Genomic DNA, 24,027 nt, shown 5'->3' on the forward strand with positions numbered 1-24,027 from the left:
TAACTCACTCAGCATTCAGTGATCACCGATAGAAATCAGAGAGGAAAAAGAAAGAAAAGAATGTCTGATTATTACTTTGATGAGGAGGAGATACAAGAGTTGCTGAAGGAGAATGATGCGCCAGTCTCTGATGACTTCTTTAACGATTTTGCCGCTCAAGATTCGTCCCCTCCAGCGGATGAGATTCTTCCCGCCGATGAGGTTCTTGATCCTCTTCTTGTTCCTACTTCTCATATGGTTCATTCTTCTGCCACTGCTCCGGATCCTGCTCCTCACTTGGTTCCATCTGAGGAGACATTGCCGAGCAGCCACCCGCACCACTTGCTGCCGCAGAATATGGAGTCCAATCATGTCATGTTGTCCGGTGACTCATCCCATCACAAGAAATACGAACATTGGACAATAGAAGAACATAAGTCATTCCTCTTTGGGCTTGAGATAATGAAAGAGAAAGGATGGAAACAGATTTCAGAGAAATATGTTCCATCAAAAACTGCAAGTCAAGTTGCCAGCCATGCTCAAAAATACATCAAACGCAAGAATACCCCATCGAAAGAGAGGAAGAGAAGAAGCATCCATGACACAACTTTAGATGACATGGATATAATCCGCATTGATCAACATAATTGGGTTCCATCAACTCCAAATTTTATGGTGCAGCCACATACTCTCAGCACTCATCAACATAATTGGGTTCCTCCTCCTCCTCCAAATTTTGCAGTGCAACCACGTACTCCTCATGTTGATCAAGATAATTGGGTTTCACCTCCTTCAAATCTTGCAGTGCAGCCACCTACTCCTCATATTGATCAACATAACTGGGTTCCATCACCTCCAAATTTTGCAGTGCAGCCTCCTACTCCTCATATTGATCAACATAACTTGGTTCCATCACCTCCAAATTTTGCAGTGCAGCCACCTACTCCTCATATTGATCAACATAACTGGGTTCCATCACCTCCAAATTTTGCACCACATACTTCCCTTATTGATCAAGATAACTGGGTTCCAACTCCTCCAGATTTTGCAGTGCAGCCACATGAAATGCAACGAGCACAACATATGCAGCAGTTCAACTTACATAGTTCATCTCCTCAAATGGATGAATATAGAAATTTTAATAGTGGCCATCCCCAGAATGAGTTGGATCTTATTGCACAACAGATCCTTGAATATAAGAAGAACAAGTTCAACCACAAAAACAATGAGGGACCAAGTAGATAGATGTTATTTTAATATCGATTATTGAGTTTTGTTTTAGAAGCTTGCTAGAAGCTTTGTCCAGATATCTATAGGTTGTGTTCTATTGTTTTAGAATATTCTTAGATTATGCATTTATGGATTTTACTTTACTTTACTCTTTCTTTATATAAAGATTGTGTCAGGTTATAGCTTAAGAATTGTTTAAGCTGCAGAATACGGTTTCATTGTTGCATTCAGAGGTCTATTATTTTAACAATCATGTTAGTGCGCCGTGCTGCTTATTATTTGAAGCCAAGAGACATGACCAAAAGTTTTCGTTCAGAATATAAATGTCATGAGAATTGTATGATATGCAGCTTGTATGTTTGTTAAAACTCCACCAATTTTGCTCTCCTGTATTGTCTGCACTCTCATGCTGATCAAGGCAGTTTTAACTTTCCCAGAATGCTCAAGAGGTTTCTAATGTGCCATGCTGAATTAAAAAGCTTGTGTATCATGTTGTAGTCGTCACTTGCCATTCTTATTCTGATATTAACTAAAAAGTGTGTTTGTTTGTTCGTGTTTGAACTGGAAAAGCGGAAAAAATGCAAAATGCTCAAGTGGAAATATGTCACAATACCACGTTAGACAGTAATCCAGTAAAACAAAACATGTTCTCTATCTTCATCTACAATTTCACTGACTAAAACTTAATTACACTGTAGTCCAATAATAAATAAGTTACATGTACAATTAGATTGCTGAGTTTTATAATAATTACTTTAGACTAACTTACTATTTTTTCCTCTTTTACCATACTGACTTTGGTGTATCAGCTAGTTTTCAGAATTTCTTCTACACACTGGTATAGCTGTATAAGAATTCAAAACATAAAAAAACATTAAACAAGTAAAACATTCTACCCCTTCACTTTCCATCTCTTTGTGATGCACTTCCTATCTACTAAGACACTTGGTGGAGCAGTCATCTCCTGGCATCTGCTATGCAACCAGGCAAGTGGAAGAATCCCACACTCACTCTCACTTTAAAGGTTCCTCCTCTTACATTGTACTATTGTACTTAAACCTGTTCCTTCAAGGCTCACACCAAGATCCTCAGTCAAAAAAACAACAAGCTGGATGGATATGAAGTGAAGGACTCCAACCTGCCCTCCCTTCTCCTCTGGGTAAAGGGCTGAATGGACTGTTATGATATGATCATGAGAATAAAGCTAGATGTCAAAAAACTCATATCTCACATAAAATCTTACCTGTTGGGGTTGGTGATGTTTACAAGGTGGGTGAAGTTACACCGCATTTGTTTGTACTTGGGATGTCAAAGGAGGGGTTTCTTGGCTTTATTCCTAGGAAAATGACGAGGGTGCAACTCCAAAGAAGATGAGCACAAGACTGAATATGAGGCAGCACTGCAGCAAATCATATGATTGGATTAGTCCTTTGAAATGGAGGTTGCCTGGTGGTGGCCTAATTGACTTTGTTGTAACATAATCTGGTGCATCTGATCGAGAATGTTGTTTGATTGGTTGTTTTGATATGACAATTAGAATTGAGAATGAGTTGATGTTGCTGGAAAAAAAGGTTACACTTAATGTTTTTCTAACCGGACTATGTGGTACATGAATGTAATTGAAGTAGGGCTAGAGTTAGTTATTGCTAGTTTTCATTCACTAACGACCCTAATAGCAGTTTTTGGTGCACTTTTAGCTGGATGTGTACAACGAGATGACTAATGATAACACATAATATAATATTGACATGTAATCAGAATTATTTTTGCAATTCCTTTTTTATGGTATTGCTAACTTCATCTTTAGGGATGGTATGCTAACTTAATATATAGAAGCTAGTCTTTTTTTCTAGGTTGAAATGTTTTTTATTTTCATAGAAATATTTGGATTAGGTCTTTGTAAAATTATGAGTAATTTTTTCATTTTCATAAAATTAAAATATGTTTTTTTTTTCGAATGTAAATTCTAATAAATTCAAAGAACTATATTTGGAACATGGGGAAGGGAAATCGAAAAGAGGAATGCAAAGTGTGGTTGATGGAGATTTCTTGGAGGATCATATGTCATCCTTCATATCTTAAAAGGAGCTGCAAAATTCGTCAAAAATGAAAATGTAGCTCACAACACCCTTGAAGTGAAGACAAGAGCTGTGATACTATTTAAATATTTTAAAATCTAAAATTTACAAAATTTCACTTTGGAGTTTTATTTTGGAGTTTTATTTGTGAAGTCTGCATAACCCATGACCCTTATACATATGTGGCTTAGGGGTTTTCGATTTTGTGTGTTGATGGTGAAACCATAAAGAGAGTTCTTGATTTTCGTTATGAAGTCTACCATGAAAGTAGTGTATGTTGGAATCCCACATTGCATTCACGTCCCACGTTCCTTTTTTTATTTTATTATTTTGGAACATTTACTTATTTTGAATCTGATCCATTTTTCATCTACATTCATCCCATATCTTTGCAAATATATTTGCAACCACCTTGAGTAACAAATCATCACGTACCCATCATTTATCTCACGTACTGATAACTTCTTATCTCACGTCTGATAACTTCCTATCTCTCACGTTCTGATAACAAGTTGAGAGCTCTGTGATGGACAGACTCTATAAATAGGATGGGGTGCTCTCAGTTTTGTATCACCAAACTCACTTCTCTATTCAGAAAAAATACACCATCTATTCAGAGTGAGTAAGGGTCTGGAAGAACAAAACTGTCTTTCAGGTTCATGTGTGCGCCGCTTCCCGTTCAATTTGCAATGGCTGGAGGTACGCTCGTAATTCTTTTTAATTTCCGTTGTTTGATCTAAATATGCTATTTAAATTTATTTGCATGTTTAGATCAGTATATGTATATTTTTACATTTGGTATCAGAGCCTATATGTACCTCTGTCTTGCTTATTCGGTCGTTCCTATGCGGAGTTTATTTTTTGAGTATATGGGTGTTATGTTTTAAGCCTCCTTAATTCAAAATAACATCAAAATTAGGAATGATATGAGTTTTCTAATTTTTCTATGATTTAAAACGTATTTTTGGGTGTCTAAAATGCATATAATGATGTGGGTTTTTCGAAATTGAGGTAATAATTTTTTTTTACCCCCGCTGGAGGTTGAAGACGAAGTCTTGCGGGTTTTGTTTACTGTCTTGGAATTGTTAATGTACATTTTAAATTAACAATATTACACAAAGCACGAGCTGGTCCAGTGGTAGATGTGATGTATATTACCTCTCTGTTATGGGTTTGAATCTTAGTGAAAGCTTTTTCTTCCTTGTTTTCGTTTTTTAATTAATTAAAAGGAACGCGAAAACATTTTGGGCTGGTTTCGAACCACAAACTGCTTAAAATTGTGTGTCTCTTAAGTTATGTTGAACATGTAATATTATGTTAAATACTAGTATGCATTGGATTTAATCCTTTAAAGTTTATTACATGTTGAATGAATATACGTGCAATGTTATTGGTATACATGTAATTTTTATGATTCAATATTGAGCACATTTGCATTATTAAGTATGTTTATGCAATGATTATTTTTGAATGTTAAGTGATTAATATAATTTTATTAAATTAGAGAATAACCACAACATCTTTAATTGAGTAAAATTATATGCTAAATTTATAATCACATTAGAAATATTAATTGTGATTAATCATATGTAATGTGATGAAATCTACCCACAGGAATTTTGTTATATTTGTATGATTAATTAGGATAAAATATTAAATTATATTTCTTAATTTACCCACAGGAATTAAGGAAAAGAACATGATTTAATAGTTTTATCATAAAGTTGCATGATGAATCTAATTGAGTAGGACTTTAGCCCACAGGCAAGTTTTGTGTCACTAGATTCATATATTGAGACATGATTTGCATTGGCAAAACATGACATTTGTTTAGTCTCAAATTTTCTTAATGAGCATGTGTGTTTGTTTGCAGTTTCACAATCTATGAATATTTCTTGTGACCTTCCCATTTTGAAAGGTGATAATTATAAGGTTTGGAAGGAAAGAGTTCTCCTTCATTTGGGCTGGATGGATATTGACTATGCTATAAGGAAGGATGAGCCACCGGCTATTACTGAAACTAGCGAACCTGATGCTGTTGATCTTTATGAAAAGTGGGAGAGATCTAATCGTCTCTTCGTTATGTTCATAAAAACCAACATATCCGCTAGTATCCGGGGTTCAGTTGACCAGCATGATAAGGTCAACGATCTGTTGAAAGCCATTGATGAACAGTTTACGACCTCTGAGAAGTCGCTTGCTAGCACACTCATTATGCAATTCTCTTCCATTAAGCTTACTAGAACGAGAGGTGTGCGTGAACATATCATGCGCTTAAGGGACATAGTGGCTCAGTTGAAAACCCTGGAAGTTACCATGTCTGAGTCCTTCCTGGTACATTTCATTTTGTGCACCCTACCTCAACAATATACACCCTTCTAAATCTCCTACAACACACATAAGGATAAATGGTCTATTAATGAATTGATGACCATGTGTGTTCAAGAAGAGGAGAGATTGATAATGGAAGAGGGTGAGAAGGTAAATTTGACTACTTCTACTTCTAGAAAGGATAGGAAGAAGTCTATAGGCACCAATAAAGGAAAGATTCCGACTCAACCAACAATTAAAAAGGAGTCAAAGTGTTTCTTCTGTAAAAAGAAAAGACACATGAAGAAGGACTGCCCCAAATTTAAAAGTTGGTTTGAGAAGAAAGGTACACCATTGACTTTCGTTTGTTATGAATTTAATATGATTAATGTGAATCATAATACATGGTGGATTGACTCTGGTTCTACAATCAATGTTTCTAATACCTTGCAGGGTATGGAAAGCCTAAGGAAGCCAGTGGGAAGTGAGCAGTGCATCTACTCAGGGAGTAGGATGAGCTCGCATGTAGAGGCCATTGGAACGTGCGTCTTAGTTTTAAGTAGTGGCTTTAAATTACATTTAGAGAAAGTTTTTTATGTTCCTAGTTTCTGTAAAAACTTAATTTCTGTTTCTAAACTTGCACCTTTGAGATTTTATTTTAATTTTACAGACTTTGGTTTTAATTTACTAAATAAATATGAAATTATTGGTTGTGGTCAATTGGTTGATAGTCTTTATTCGATTGAATTGCAAAATGACGCTACTTCTATGCACGTTTCTGTTGGGTTAAAACGATGTATTGTGAATGAAGAATCCTCTATGTTGTGGCACCGGAGATTATGACATATCTCTATTGAAAGAATCAAGCGATTAGTAAATGAAGGAGTACTTAGTACTTTGGATTTCGCTGATTTTGAGACTTGTGTAGATTGCATTAAGGGTAAGCAAACTAACAAGTCTAAAAAGGGTGCAAAGAGGAGTTCTAATTTATTAGAAATCATACATACAGACATATGTTGTCCAGACATGGATGCAAATAGTCCGAAATACTTCATAACCTTTATAGATGATTATTCACGATATATGTATCTCTACTTACTTCATTCTAAGAATGAAGCTTTAGATGCCTTTAAAGTTTTTAAGGCTGAAGTTAAGAAACAATGTGGAAAACAAATTAAGATCGTGAGATCAGATAGAGGTGGGGAGTACTATGGTAGATACACAGAGGATGGACAAGCACCAGGTTCTTTTGCGAAATTTCTTCAAGAACATGAGATTGTTGCCCAATACACTATGCCTAGTTCTCCGGATCAGAATGGTGTGGCAGAACGAAGAAATCGAACCTTATTAGACATGGTGAGAAGCATGAGGAGTAATGTAAAGCTTCCTCAATTTTTGTGGATTGATGCTCTTAAGACGACTGCGTATATATTAAACCGAGTTTCAACCAAGTTTGCGACATATACGAGTTTGGGGATGCCCGTCTGAAGTAAGAATTTATAATCCACAAGAGAAGAAACTAGACCCTAAGACTATTACTGGGTATTTCATTGGATATGCTGAAAGGTCTAAAGGGTATATGTTCTATTGTCCATCCCACAACACTAGGATTGTGGAATCAAGGAATGCAAAGTTTCTTGAAAATGACTTTATCAATGGGAGTGATCAATTTCAGAATATTTCTTCTGAAAGGGATCACTATGAAGCTGAACCTTCTGGGACAAGTAATAGGTTGGTAGTCATTCTCACCCCTCAAGTTAAAATGGGTGTTAGACAACCAGTGATTGAAGTTTCACAAGCTGTTGAAAGTGATCATGTAGATCAAGTTGTTTGTGAGGAACAACATGATGATATTGAACAAACTGGTGAAGAACCAGTTGAACAAGTTCCTCAGCAAGATGACCAAACAACATTAAGAAGATCTACTAGAGTAAAAAAGACAACAATTCCTAGTGATTATGTAGTGTACCTACAAGAATCAGACTACAACATTGGAGCCGAAAATGATCCTGAGACGTTTTCACAAGCCATGAGTTCTAAGGAATTAAATTTGTGGTATAATGCTATGAGGGATGAGATGAATTCTATGGCATCTAACCAAGTTTGGGATCTCGTTGAGTTGCCTGTTGGTGTAAAAGCCATCGGATGTAGATGGGTCTTCAAAACAAAGAAAGACTCAGAAGGCAACATTGAGAGACATAAGGCAAGACTTGTTGCTAAAGGATTCACTCAAAGAGAAGGAATCGATTACAGAGAGACCTTTTCCCCTGTATCTAAGAAAGACTTTCTTCGAGTAATTTTGGCATTAGTAGCTCATTTTGATCTTGAGTTGCATCAAATGGATGTAAAAACAGCGTTCCTGAATGGTGATCTAGAAGAAGAGGTTTACATGAAACAACCTGAGGGATTCTTATCTAGTGTTGGTGAGCACTTAGTCTGCAAGCTTAATAAGTCCATCTATGGATTGAAACAAGTCTCCCACCAATGGTATTTAAAATTTCATGAGGTCATTTCTTCATTTAGCTTTGAAGAGAATGTCATGGATCACTGTATATACCAGAAGGTCAGTGGGAGTAAGATTTGTTTCCTTGTATTATACGTAGATGACATTCTGCTTGCGACTAATGATAAGGGTATGCTATATGAGGTGAAACAATTTCTCTCAAAGAACTTTGATATGAAGGATATGGGAGAGGCATCTTATGTCATAGGCATAAAGATCCATAGAGAAAGATCTCGAGGCATTTTAGGTTTGTCTCAAGAAACCTATATCAACAAAGTTTTAGAGAGATTTAATATGAAAGATTGTTCACCAAGTGTAGCTCCCATTGTGAAGGGTGACAAACTTGCTTTGAGTCAATGTCCCAAAAATGATTTTGAGCGGGAACACATGAAAAATATTCCATATGCTTCAGCAGTTGGAAGCCTTATGTATGCTCAGGTTTGCACTAGACCTGATATTGCATTCGCTGTTGGAGTTTTGGGAAGATATCAAAGTAATCCAGGTATTGACCACTGGAAAGCTGCAAAGAAAGTGATGAGATATCTTCAAGGAACAAAGGATTACATGCTCATGTACAGACAAACTGATTGTCTAGAAGTGATTGGCTACTCCGACTCAGACTTTGCTGGTTGCGTTGATTCATGAAGATCAACATCTGGTTATATTTTTATGTTAGCCAGTGGAGTTGTATCTTGGAGAAGTGCCAAACAAACCTTGACTGCTACTTCCACTATGGAGGCTGAGTTTGTTTCTTGTTTTGAGGCTACCTCGCATGGTGTATGGTTGAAAAGTTTCATATCTGGCCTTAGAGTTGTGGACTCTATTTCTAGGCCATTAAAGTTGTATTGTGACAACTTTGCTGCAGTGTTTATGGCTAAAAACAACAAAAGTGGAAGTCGAAGTAAACACATTGACATCAAGTACTTAGCCATAAGAGAACGTGTTAAAGAAAAGAAAGTGGTCATTGAACACGTCAACACTGAGTTAATGATTATTGATCCTTTAACTAAAGGCATGCCACCAAAGAATTTTAAGGATCATGTAGTACGAATGGGACTTGGTTCCATTATGTAATTTCATTGTACGTACATTTGTTATTTTCAATGAAACTCTTATTCAGTTAGATATTTTCTCATATCATTTTTTGCACATATTTATTTATTTCGAGAAAAATCATTCGGTTTAGATATAGAATAAACATATGGTTTATTCATTAAGTTGAGAGCTAGTGTTGAGAGACTCGATATATTGTGATACATGGAAGATACTACTCATCATCAGAGGACCTATCGTCATGACTCATATATTATGTTTCTTGTTATGGTTGATGTTGAGTTAAATGGACCAAGTGGGAGAATGTTGGAATCCCACGTTGCATTCACGTCCCACGTTCCTTTTTTTATTTTATTATTTTGAAACATTTAGTTATTTTGAATCTGGTCCATTTTCCATCCACATTCATCTCATATCTTTGCAAATATATTTGCAACCACCTTCAGTAACAAATCACGTACCCATCATTTATCTCACATACTGATAACTTCTTATCTCACGTCTGATAACTTCCTATCTCACGTTCTGATAACAAGTTGAGAGCTCTGTGATGGACAGACTCTATAAATAGGATGGGGTGCTCTCAGTTTTGTATCACCAAACTCACTTCTCTATTCAGAAAAAATACATCATCTATTCAGAGTGAGTAAGGGTCTGGAAGAACAAAATTGTCTTTCAGGTTCGTGTGTGCGCCGCTTCCCGTTCAATTTGCAATGGCTGGAGGTACGCTCGTAATTCTTTTTACAGTGTAAAGAACACAGGCATAGATATTGAAGTTTCATGGGCCAACAACATTGCATATGCAATTTTGAAGGAAAAATACATCTTCTTGTTGGTTAAGTATGAAGAAATGACAACGGAAATGCTGTTAGGTGCAAACATAACTCATGAATGCTAGGCACATTCGCTGTTGTAATCACAAAATTTTCATGCACAAATATGGAAGCAAACGTTTGTGACATTTGTTCAGTAATCTGTATTCATAAGAAGTTTGTGACTTTATAATTTTTTGAACAATGTATCCTGTTTTTTTTTGTGCGATAATGCAGCCATCATGAGTGCGTTGATCTAATATGAGAGTTAAATTATACCATTACGCTATCCTTTTGTTTATGAAAATTTTATATTACCTTTTACTGCAATACATATTTTTTCTTTAAACCTGTGTTGATTTCTTTTCTGGATACTTGCCTATGAACATAGTGCAAACCTATTATGCATAAAATTAGCGTATAGGTTTATTTGGCAGATTGCATCTTTGGATGCACAAAACGGGTTCGGCTATGTTTCTACAATTATGCTGAACTCTCAGTTAGGAATGTATTAAAGATCTGTGTTTTGAACATCTTCATTAGCAATCAATTGCCCTATTAATATAACAAGTGGAAGAAGGTGTTACATCCCCATTAATATATATATATATATATATATATATATATATATAAACACCATAAATTGTATCTAATCTTGTAAGCATTGATTAAGAATATTCATTAACAATCATAAGAAAGGATCATAACCTTATTAGTAAAATTCTGAAAATATTAGGACTCTAGTTCTGATCATGCAAGTATCATTCAAGGCTTTTGGCCCCCACTGCTTTGGTTTGGTAAGGAGTTTGCTGGTTAGGTTTGATGGAAAGGTTTTCAAATTTGGTTAGAAAAGAATGTTAACTTTTTGCAAGGACACTCTGTGCCTTCCTATTTTTATTGGATAGGATGATTCTTCGGCCTCCCACTGATTTTTTTGTTGTTAGCTGGTTGGTTGTAGATGATTTAAAAGATAGAAATTTGTTTGTGATTTTATTTTTATTTTTTTATAGATTTTTTAAATTTTTTCGGGTTGTATCTTGCTCTTTTCATTCAAAAGAAAAAAGTGAGTCCAAGGATGATAAACACTCATAACAAAAAAAATTTAATAACCCAAGAATCCAATGCAATTTTTTTTTTGTTTTTTAAGAATACAAAACAAATTTTGATCATTTATTAGATATTTCAAACATATTTAAACCTCAAAAAAATTATAAATTTAAAAAATCACCATACCATGTTAATTCTTTGGGTCTATTTATTAAAAAAAAAAAACTCCTTAAGTCAGTGTTATATTATAAATTTGATACTATCATATTGAACAATAACATTTTGGGTTTTTATCATTAATTAAACTACTAATTTTACTTTATTTATTTTTCAATATTCCAATTTGTCCAAAAACCTAGTAACCTTATTAAATTTAAATTTTGGCACACTATCAAAAAATTGAAAATACCTATTTATAATGGTAAATAAAATTCAGTTCATTTCAATTTAAAAAGATAAAAAATAAATAAAACGAAATGCAAATTTAGTTAATAATATATCCGTATTGATTTTATTCTTGATAGCTTAGTACGTACATATACATCCCAATTTTTTTTATTCCGGCTATTCTAACTCACTCAAACTCTTTTAGTAAGTATTTATAAATTAAAATTTCTTCATATCTTTACGTAACTATTAACTGTCAATTTGCCGGCAATTTTGTAAAAATGGGTGTTATCTATTTCTCTTTGTGTAAATCCTAAAATAAGTTAACTATAATGTGAGTTTAAGTAAATCCTAAGATAAAATATTTACACTTTAATAATTGAACTTGATCAATAATCCTATACAAAATTTATTTGTTTTGTTTGTAACAATGTAAATGTGGTGCTGAGTGTTAGCCTTCAACATTACTGTAAATTATAAGGGAGTAGTAATTTTAGCAGTAAATAGATTCATACAATGACACACAAATTTAACATATTTGCATATTTGCATGCCGAATCAAAGTCAACTTCCACTGTCATAATTTTATTTTTTTTACTAAAAATTTACCTTAGACAAAATATATAAAGATAAAATTTAAATTTTCATTTATTTTAAAAATGAACATTTATTAAGACTTTATTATCTAAATATTTTTTATCACAAAAATTCACACGGACATTTTTTTCTCAAATTTTTAAGGAATTTTTGAAATAAAATTATAAATTGAAAAGGTTGTCAATTTGGGTCTGTATTACAATATATAATGGGCATATATAAGTGTACATATAAGTCTTAGTATGATTATTGTATCACTTTTGTAATTCATATTATATATTGTATCACTTTTATCTTACCACGACGATACCATGCTCACTCTTTATGGAACACTGGTGGTGAAGACACATGCTTCCCTTTATCCTCCCCAGACAACTCCAAAGAAGTTTAATCAACAAAAACAAAATCAAATTGTAGGAAAAATATAGAGAAGAAAAGAAAACAATAAAATTTTGTAGCTTATATTTTTTTTTTTCATGTTACATTTTTTCATTGGGGTGGATGAGATGAAGAGCCACGAATGGGGATTGGGAATACAATCAATATGATTATGGTAACATTTTAAATTTTTTTCATTAACCTACTAATTTTACTTCTTTTTTTTTAATTTCTCTATCCTAGTTCCGTCCCAAAATTATTTAACTTAATGAATTTAAACAAAAATTATATTTTGGTACACTATTAACAAGTTGAAAAAATATATTTAAAAAGATAAAAAAGAATTGCAAAATTAGTTAATAAGATATCCTTATAGATAGTTTAATATATACATTCGAATTCCAATTTGTTAAGTCTGATCAAAGACAAAATCTATCATAAGGATTACAATGAATCAATCTTTAAGTAACTAACTAACTAACATTTGGCGGTAATTTTGAAAAATTTGATGCTATCTTTTACCCTCTATACAAGGGAAACAGCCCTAACTCACTGAGTATTCAGTGATCACTAATAGAAATCAGAGAGAAAAAAGGAAGAAAAGAATGTCTGATTATTACTTTAATGAGGAGGAGATGCAAGAGTTGCTGAAGGAGAATGATGCGCCAGTCTTTGATGACTTCTTTAACGATTTTGCCGCTCAAGATTCGTCCCCTCCAGCGGATGAGATTCTTCCCGCCGATGAGGTTCTTGATCCTCCTCCTCTTCCTACTTCTCATATGGTTCATTCTTCTGCCACTGCTCCGGATCCTGCTCCTCACCTGGTTCCATCTGAGGAGACATTGCCGAGCAGCCACCCGCACCCCTTGCTGCCGCAGAATATGGAGTCCAATCATGTCATGTTGTCCGGTGACTCATCCCATCACAAGAAATACGAACATTGGACAATAGAAGAACATAAGTCATTCCTCTTTGGGCTTGAGATAATGAAAGAGAAAGGATGGAAACAGATTTCAGAGAAATACGTTCCATCAAAAACTCTAAAACAAGTTGCCAGTCATGCCCAAAAATACTTCAAACGCAAGAATACCCCAATGAAAGAGAGGAAGAGAAGAAGCATCCATGACATAACTTTAGAAGACATTCATATGACTGATACTTCCCATATTGATAAACATAACTGGGTTCCACTTCCTACAAATTTTGCGGTGCAGCCACATACTCCCCACATTGATCAACCTAATTGGGTTCCACCAACTCCAAATTTTATAGTGCAGCCACATACTCCCAGTATTCATCAACATAATTGGGTTCCACCAACTCCAAATTTTATAGCGCAGTCACATACTCCCCGTATTGATCAACATACTTGGGTTCCTCCTGCTCCTCCAAATTTTGCGGGGCAACCACGTAGTGCTCATATTGATCAACTTAACTGGGTTTCACCACCTCCAAATTTTGCACCACATACTCCTCTTGTTGATCAAGATAACTGGGTTCCAACTCCTCCAGATTTTGCAGTGCAGTCACATACTCCCCATATTGATCAACATAATTTGGTTCCACCTCCTCCAAATTTTGCAGTGCAGCCACACCAAATGCAACGAGCACAACATATGCAGCAGTTCAACTTACATGATTCATCTCCTCAAATGGATGAATATAGAAATTTTAATAGTTTCCATCCCCAGAATGAGTTGGATCTTATTGCACAACAGATCCTTGAATATAAGAAGAACAAGTTCAACCACAAAAACAATGAGGGATCAAGTAGGTAGATGTTATTTTAATATCGATTATTGAGTTTTGTTTTAGAAGCTTGCTAGAAGCTTTGTCCGGATATTTATAGGTTGTGTTCTATTGTTTTAGAATATTCTTAGATTATGCATTTATGGATTTTACTTTATTTTCTTCTTTCTATAAATAAAGATTGTGTCCGGTTATAGCTTAAGAATTGTTTAAGCCGCAGAATACGATTATGTTGTTGCATTCAGACGTATATTACTTTAACAATCATGTTAGTGCCCCGTGCTGCTTATGATTTGAAGACAAGAGACATGACCAAAAGGTTTGATGTCAATTTATTAAAATCTTGGAAGAATCAGACTATAAAAGTTAGGCATTCCAATTGAAGAATCCGAGTTTAATAAATCTCACACCACTATCTCGTACTCCTATTATAAAACTTAATTCTCATATTTTACTAGATACTAACAGGTAGTGTGTTCATGCGTTGTTGATTTCCCAAGTATATGATAAGTGTGATGATGATACATTTGTCAGTAAATTCTATCATCTACCTTGCAACAAAGGTAGTAAATGGTAGGAGTCTGTGTATTAGAAATATGAATTACCACTTCTTAAAAATTCGGCAGTAACATGAGGGAGGTATAATGTTTCTCTTAGCTTTGCTTTCATGTTATTTTATTTCTATCTATCTTGAACAAATATAGGTAAGTTACTATGTTATCATGTGAATTATGGCTTAAATTGTTCTTTTTGTAGTGCGTAGGAAATTGTATGACATGCAGTTTGTATGTTTGTTAAAATTCCACCAATTTTGCTCTCTTGTCTGCATTATCATGCTGGTCAACACAGTTTTAACTTCCCCAGAATCCTCCTCAAGAGGTTTCTAATGTGTCATGCAGAATTAAAAGCTTGTGTATCTGTCTCCATGTAGTCGTCACTTGCCCTTCTTATCCTGAAATTAACTAAAAAGTGTGTTTGTTTGTTCATGTTTGAACTTTCTTATGATAACTATTTATTTTGGTTAGAGGTTGTGTGATAAAATGTAAGGAAGAGTGAAGTGGGGCTACAGTAGTTGTTGGTGGATGAAATATATAGTGCTTTTCTAGTTGGACTAATGTTGTGGTACATGAATGTAATTGAAGTAGGGATAGAGTTAGTAATTGATAGTTTTCATTTACAACAATATAACTAATGATAAAACATAGAATTGACATGTAATCAGAATTATTTTTGTGCACTCACTTGTTTTACAATTCCTTCTTATGGTATTGCTAACTTCATTTTTAGGGATGGTATTGCTAACTTAATATATAAAAGCTAGTCTTTTTTCTTGATCTTCGTTATGAAGTCTACCATAAGAGTAGTGTAAAGAGCACATGTATAGATATTGAAGTTTCATGGGCAAGCAGCATTGCATATGCAATTTTGAAGGACAAAATACATCTTGTTGTTAGTTAAGTATGAAAAAATGACAACAGAAATGCTGTTAGTTGCAAACATAACTCATGAATGCTAGGCACATTAGCTATTGTAATCACAAAATTTTCATGCACAAATATGTAAGCAAACGTTTGTGACAATTGTTCAGTAATCTGTATCCATAAGAAGTTTGTGACATTATAATTTTTTGAACAATGTATCCTTTTTTTTTTTGCCATAATGCAGCCATCATGAGTGTGTTGATCAAATTTGAGAGTTAAGTTATACATTTATTTAGTCACTAATTCTTCTAAATTGCAAAAAAAGTATCTTTTTATCTACTCTCCCTCACTCTTAATCTTTATTATTTATATCACCATCAATCTATATCTCCCATTCATTGAAATCCTCGAACACTCTGCGTTGATACACAAGTGATGAATAATAGTTTTGTTTTTTTCATGATCGTTTGTTTCACCAGTGCCTTGCTATATATATACCTTACTTTTTACACATTCATGAGTAGTATTAGACGGTCTAATTAAAAGTTTGTCATCTTTAAGACTCCATCTTGTAACCTTGTGTTAGCAAATAATATGTATTTGTGCTTCCACTTACTCTTTCATCTGTTTATTTAAATCTTTTATATCTTTAATTGAATAATAATGGTATGATAGTCAATTATTAAAATCAATAACTAAAATAATAAATTTTATCATATGTTAAGATTATGTTCAAATTATTCATAACTGTGTAAAATTAAAATAAAATATAAACACATGCAACATTCATTTCAAATATTAAATTGACAACACATTAATGTTAAGATGGTTAAATAAAAGAAAAAAAATCATAAAAATTACTTATTTAAACTAACTTGTTTTTTTTATATTTAATTCTAGTACATTATATATGACATACAGATATACTCTCATCTTCATCGGCTATCTCCTAAAAGTGGGGGATCCTATTGGTTTAATCTTGTGTGGCTATCTTTTTTCACCTTTCAAGAATATCTACAATTCAGATTTCGCTGGTCAAGTATATCATGATAATAATAAAGAATGATCTTTAAAAAAACATTACTTGCAATTCAATAATTAATGTGATATTGTCATTTAAGATGGGATTTGGCGTAACTATTACTCCGAATCAAAATGAATCATCCCATTACTCAATCAAAAATTGAATAAATAAATAAGAAAGCAATCTATAAATTAATTTAAATAGCTTAAGTAATTACTTATAACTAGTTTGATTGGAAAATATATTATACTTATAAGAAAACCACTAGCTTAGGAAAAAAATGTATTTTTGTCTTCAATAACATTAAAATCCAAACTGCTCTGTGAGATTAGTTTTAGTTGAACTGTTTAGAATAATTATAAATCCTCCTTGATAATTCATTTCTACTAATTCTCCTACTTTCTTTATTTGGTAAATATTTAGTAGGATTTATATTCTCAAGACATTAAATAAATCTGCTATTTTATTTAATATTTTCTTCATAAGTAAGGAAAATAAATTTTTAAGATGTTATATTACTCAAAAGGTTAATATCTATGAACTTTTAGTGTAATATAAAATTAATCAATAAAAAATTATAATAAATTAAATAATCTAACATTTACGGTAGCTATTATTAAAAAAAAGTTTAATTTATCATGTAATATATATATATATATATATATATATATATATATGGTAGTTTGAAATAAATGAGAATATATGAATGGCAGTGGTGAAATTACGACCTAGGTTAGAGGGAACAATCAAAATTTAAGAAATAAAATTGATAATTATTATTTCAAAAAAGTCAAATTAGGAACGAAGCGTTCAAATATATTAGAGGGAGTAAAATATGACATTCATTACATCTACATGTAATATTTTAAAACTACTGGTGCAATCCGGCAGTAAGGTCAAGGGTTGATCTGGCACTGATGGTTGGTATTAACTTGGGATTAATTCACAAATATTCTGTCCTGACTTGAATTTTCAATTTTCTCTTGTAGTCGTGTTTATTTTATCTACAATACTAATTGTTAGTTTTTTTTTAATAAGAAGATCAAATCCATGATTTTTTTTCTACCTGTTCTTGACCCCATCTTGCCATGTATTTATATATTTATCCTGCACTTTAATTGGTCTTTCTCTTTTCCATTTCTATTCATATACTGGATCTATTTTTATGTACACAAGCAGAATAAATGAGTGAATAATACTAAGAATTAAAAACAAATTCATTGGTTTGCTCTTCTTTGATTTTAACGAGAAGAAGAAGAAGAAGGTATGACATATGGACAAGTGGCGAATTTAGATGCAAGAGTGATGGGGCAGTGGATGGAGACATATGGGTGGTGAACACTAGTCTGAACCTAATAACACCTAATAGTAGAAAACTCATCCCTACAATTTAATGTGCATCATATGAATGCTAGATCCATCAATTATTCATCTACTTTTAGTGTTCTTTTGTTTCATCCCCTTTTTTCTTTCAATATGGTTGAAAGCAAAGTCGCCTAATGCACAAAAAAACAATAAACTACCTTGACAACTTAAAGTGTGCTCAAAGAGAAAATTTACAATTTTTGTAAAATAGCTTTTCAAAAATAAAAGTGACTTGAGAATTTCTCATTCTTAATTCCATACCACTTAAATATTAATTTTGTTATATATGATTACTCATCTATTTCAAACCTATGGTCTTTTCTCCATGCTTCCTGACTTGAGTGCATCGTGCACGTATCCCTGGCACAAACCTTTTCTCCTTCTTTCCAGGCCTGAGTGTTATTTCTCATTCTTGCAAATATTAAAAAAAATCATTTACTCAATATTTATTTACAAATAGGCAAGTATTTTTTTTACATATATAACCTTATTATATGAATTATTTATGTGAGAATATTCATTTTCTTAATTGAACATTGTACATTCTGTAAATATATATATATATATATATATATATATATATATATATTGTACATTACTGTATATTTGTACGTATCTAAGATTCTTCAGTAGTGTCTAAACATTTTTCTGAGTGAATTTCTATCAAAACATTTTTCTTAGATTCCATTATAGATATATGATTGCATTTATAAGGTACAGTCCACTTTTCTTTGCACCATTGATTATAATTAAGACTTACGAGTTACGACCCTATTTCAGTATTATCCTATAGCTTGCAAACCATAATATATTTATTGAGTCTATTAGAAAACAAAAATTTGTAAAAGAACATAAATCAGCAATGAATAATATTGTTCGATTATGTTATCATCTTTTCTTCTTTTAAGCTGTCTTGCCATTTTTTCTGCATTAGCCTTCTTTATTGTTTTTTCTAATAATAGAAAAGTAGAAAAGGAATAAATCGATTCCACTATTGATACCATATTACCATATACTCCTTTCTGAAACTTGAATTGGAAGAAGGAAAAGGAAATCACAACAAAATGAAAATAATTAAACAATAACAATTATTTTCTGAACCTCAAAAATATGCTTTCCTTTGTTTTCCAGCCATATGCTTTCTTTCTCTTCATCATTAGTGATTCTCTGGGGCAGGAAAAGACCGTAACCACTGACCAGTGTCGAGAATCCAACAAAACTGCTTACATAAGCAAATGAGATCATTTCAATAAATATAGGAAACAGAACTACAGAATAAATTATTTAAATCCCACGTGAATAATAAGCCACTAGCCCCCAAGTCGCCAATTCATAAAGCATTTTAAATTTTTCATAAAGCATAAGAAGGCATGATATTCACAATAAAGATAAAATTACATATTACCATGTGATTCTAATATGGAAAGAAAGAAAGAAGAAGAAAATAAGGATGGTAATAAAACTAATAATATGTGCAAAAGCAAATCCTGATCCTGCTTCCTTAACCCGTCGTCATATTGACTCATGACCAAAAGTCTTTGGTCCATTTCCACATTCACACTCCCGTTTATTGCCAACTTGCCAAGCAATGCGCATTCTTTCTTCGCTTCTCACCTCAACTCCCAATAATACTATTCATTCATGACTCACATATAGTTTTATTATAATTATTGTAACTAATCATAGCTAATTCAAGACTCACTCTAAGATGAACATGCATGTGCCCATTAAACTAAGAAGAAGCCATTTTAAGACTTATATGTACACTTATAATTACAAAAGTGATACAATAATCATATTGATTACATTCCCAATCCCCCTTCGTGGCTCTTCATCTCATCCACCCCAATGAAAAAATGTAACATGAAAAAAAAAATATAAGCTACAAAATTTTCTTCTTTTCTTTTCTTTTCTTCTCTATATTTTTTCTACAATTTGATTTTGTTTTTGTTGATTAAACTTCTTTGGAGTTGTCTGGGGAGGATAAAGGGAAGCATGTGTCTTCACCACCAGTGTTCCATAAAAAATGAGCATAGTCAGCAGCATAGAATGCGTTATCAGGATCAGCTGAAATAGCCTCCAAATAGGTTTCTTCTGCAGCCCACAAATCGTTCTTCACTTTCCATAGAAACTTGGCGTATTTATTATATGCCTCTGCGTCTGGTGGCTCCACCTCTATCGCTCTCTTGAACAACTCTTCCGCTCTGTGTTCAAAAGTTCAAACCACAAACCAAATTGTCAATTACACAACCAACTAACTATCACATGTTCATTAACTTGAAATCGCAAGCTACAACTACAAGATTCAATTAGTTAAAAAAGATCTCTTTTTTATGTGCCTTACTTAGTAACTTTCCTCCTGGTACGTATATGCGGAAAAGTCAAAGTCAACTAGGTTACGTGTTGGATCATCCTCGTCATGCACGTGGATATCACGTGCTGGAGACGATAGATCTTGCTCATGAACCAGTGGTGTAGTTAAACTACACCACAGACTCAACTATCAATATTCAATTGGACAAAAAAGCGATATCTTTTTTTATCTTTTTCTTCATTATGGATTTATGGTAATATCATCCAAGCCAAAAATAAAATTAAAATAAAATCCATCTTCCCAGAAATCCATCTTCCCAGAAGAATATGCTCGCGCAATCCAGAGTGATATCTTCGAAAAAGTTACCAAACACAATTCCAATACATCTTATTAGACGCACAACAAAAGTTAAAAACACATTTTTTTTTTCTCATCTCAGTAATTAACATTCATTTTAACCACAAGGAACAGGAAGTAAAATACTACGGTAGTAGTATATTTTAACCAAATAATTACGAATTACGACTAAATTTACATTAGTCACTTTATAACGAGAAATATTAGTTACACGTTATTTTTAAGACACTATTTATATTTTTATTTAGAAATTTAATTTATTGAAAATCACTGATTAAAAATCTTTTAGATCTCACTTCTTATTTTTTTATTCTCTCTTAATTTTACACTAAATTTTCATTTTTAATAATTTCAAGCAATAATATAATAAGTGTTAAAAATGTATTAATGATACTCTGTTAATCAATAAATCATTTTGTTAGGTAAGTATATGAAGAAATCATTTGAATAGTCATGAAATAACAATCTGTATACAAAAAAGTGATCAAAAGCTAAGTTAAAAGTGATTTTTTTCTATAGAAAACATCTATTTTTCGTGAGGCAATTCAACACTTTTAACACCAAAACTCACCCTGAATAAGAGAATTTAAAATCATTTATTACTATCACTTGATCCAATCTTACTTAACACATAACTTTTATATACTAAGAAAATACTACTACTTCCATTTCTTTCATTCCTGATTATAAGACTTAAATATCTGATTCATCAAAATTTTAAAAAAATAATTAATATAATGAATGATATTTCAAAAATATCATAATACAAAAAACTCTCTTATTAATTAGAAAAAAAATAATCTAAAAATAATATATTGAGTCTTATAAATAATATGTATTATCAATCAATAAAAGTAAAATAAACATAGCAAAAACTGAAATTTAACGTTAATAATATATATATATATATATATATATATATATATATATATATATATATATCTATATATATAAAAGTTAAGGATGCTTAATATTCACGAACCTGTCAAAATCGTGAACAACGAGGTAGAGGAACTGGGCATAGTTGACAAGGAGGAGAGTGTTGCTGGGGTCTTGAGACAACCCAGTTTGGTACACAAGCTCTGTTCTCAGATACTCTGCATAGTCATCGGATTCAATTCTCGCCATCACCGGCGAAACGAACCGTTTCATAACATCGCGATCCAAACCCTCCATTCTCGAAGCCTCTTCCACCATCGCGTTCCACAGATTCAACTCTTCCTCCTCCTCTTGCCCTGACACTGACTCTGTTTTATCCCCTGTTTTATATACCTGCGACGAAGCACCGCCGTCGGAGAATACCGTACCGTGTCGCGACCTGTCGAACCGGCCGTCCCCATCGGTTCCATTCCCCGCCGGACGGACCTTCCCGCCGCCGCCATTTCCTCCACCGACGTAGGCTGTGTTTTTACCGTTCGAAACAGAGAACGTCTTGATGGAAGAGGAATCAATGTTATGACTCTGAATATGACCCCTTTGGTCGTGAGCCTCCACGACTGATGTTACCGGCGGCGGAGCCACGGCGGCGATGGCGGCGTTGTTCCCCATTGAGTGAACCGTAAAATTCGCTAGGAGAATCATCACATACACCATCAGAGTCGGAGTGTGAGAGAAAACTTGCTGGAACAGCCACACGAAGGACGCGTGCATTTCGTTCTGCACCCTTTCGAGAATCCCTTGCAGATCTTCGTAGAACAAAAACTCCCTCATCTGCATAGTGAAACTGTGAAGCTCCCTGATGATAAAAACCATGGAAGAGAACGCTTTCTTGACAGAGCAATACGCGGATTCCCCTGCCTCTCTGAACCCTTCCTTCCACTGCAGCTTCTTCTTGATTATCCTCAGCGAAAACGGAAGCTCAACGCTGTTCGCTTTCCGTTCGATGTTTGCCGGAAAAATCTCCTCCGGCGGCTCGAACTCCTCAGCGAAATTCAACGACGACAGAGAAATCTCCTGAAAATCCTCCGAATCCAAATCGTTCGCGTTGGTATTTTCATCAGAGAGCTGAAACTTGAGTGCGAGATCTTCAATCTTCTTCGCGAACTCTTCGTCGGAGAAAGGCTCCAAGCTAGCGCTGCAAGCCCTTCTCAAACTCCCCCTGCGCGTGAAAAGCGCGTGGTGCTCAAACGATTTGGTTCTCCGAAGAAGGCGGGTGGTGGTCGGAAAGAGGCTCGAGCGATTCACGAAACGACACACTAGGGTTCGCGTTTTGGACGATGAAGGGGAAGAGAGTGCAGAAGCGAGGGTTTGAGATGAAGAAGGGGAATGAGGAAGAACGTGTTGCGAAAACTGCATAAACTTGAGTTCCATAACGACGTCGTAAAAGGAAACAAGAGTGGTGAAAGAATGAAAACCGTGTATTCGTGTTTGCCCTTTTTGTATTGCCTTTGTTTCTTTTCGTTCACTCCAACCTACAAAATAAAAAGCAACAGATTCATTGGCAAACGAGACAGAGAAAGTATGCTAACGTGTGAAATTCACCGCGATGATTGTAATCTCCACCAAAAACGGATCTGAGAATGACCAAGTAATGAACTCACCCACTATAACGACTCGGGTTAGTCTTTGAGGTTTTCTTTTTTTGCCGGGGAGTGTTTTCCGGCGAGTGTGCTCCGACGAGTGTGGCGGCGGAAGCGCGAGGGTTGCGGCTTCGGTTTATATCGAAAGGGGTAAACGGGGAAGGGTGTGGTATATATAGGGCAAAGGGAAAATGTGTGTGAAGAGGGAGAAAAATATCAGTAGGTGTTGACCGGTTGCTACGGTAGTGGTCCCACTGTATTGCATGCGAACCGCCATGATGCGTTACAGCTGCATCAGGTTACCGGTCGTCATGTGGGGCCCGTTTTTGTCGTTGTTCTCCACTGCTATACCTCTGTATGCTGATTTTTTTTTTCCATCTTTGACCTCGTTGGTTAACAGCAAAAATCACTTTAATTACAAAAGGGTTATGTAACCTTTTAAAAACCAACTTTTACGTGAATCGCGATGTGTATTTCCACTTTTCGTATTGAGGAATATGGTTGCCGTGATTAATATTAACAAGGTTTAAGGTGATTATATCTTTGTGTTATAAGTTGTAAATTAATAAATATTTTAATTTAAAGAGGTTGTGAGTGTGACTTGCTTTGCTTTAGACCATTTTGCGCAAAAAAGTATCCTTCTTCACCCTTCTAAATGGTTTAAAATCATGTGATCTTTTGCTAAATAAATACTTTTGTTCATGAGATATTCGTATATTTTTTATATCTAAATTTGGACATGATATTGTGAATTATTTCTTGAATAGTTTGTAGCAACGCGTAATCGTATCACTTGTTGCATTCGTTATAAATAATAAAGTTGTAGTTTAACTCAACATAGTAATTTTCGTAAGAACCGTGGAATATAAGAAAATTTTGCATAATTTCAAATCTTAAGATTTAA

The 24,027-nt window shown here is 33.8% G+C and overlaps 1 protein-coding gene across 1 annotated transcript; it reads right to left on the minus strand.

The window, feature by feature from the left end:
• Positions 1-19,631: 19,631 nt before the first annotated feature.
• LOC114423563 lies at positions 19,632-23,282 on the minus strand. The gene is made up of 3 exons (XM_028390375.1): positions 23,145-23,282; positions 21,587-23,015; positions 19,632-20,137 (listed from the first exon to the last, which is right to left on the minus strand). Exons 2-3 carry the CDS (start codon positions 22,912-22,914, stop codon positions 19,888-19,890), a joined length of 1,578 nt encoding a protein of 525 aa, XP_028246176.1. The 5' UTR covers positions 22,915-23,015; positions 23,145-23,282; the 3' UTR covers positions 19,632-19,887.
• Between the last annotated feature and the right edge of the window lie 745 nt (positions 23,283-24,027).

The sequence above is a fragment of the Glycine soja genome, chromosome 8, assembly GCF_004193775.1.
Source record: "Glycine soja cultivar W05 chromosome 8, ASM419377v2, whole genome shotgun sequence".
Taxonomy (NCBI): domain Eukaryota; kingdom Viridiplantae; phylum Streptophyta; class Magnoliopsida; order Fabales; family Fabaceae; genus Glycine; species Glycine soja.

What these genes read in the sequence shown, in the direction of transcription:
- LOC114423563 (XM_028390375.1), bottom strand. Translation starts at nt 22,914, where the DNA reads ATGGAACTCAAGTTTATGCAGTTTTCGCAACACGTTCTTCCTCATTCC. An exon ending in GTTGTTCACGATTTTGACAG is followed by an intron (nt 20,138 to 21,586) that starts GTTCGTGAATAT and finishes TTTTGAACACAG; the next exon opens with AGCGGAAGAGTTGTTCAAGA.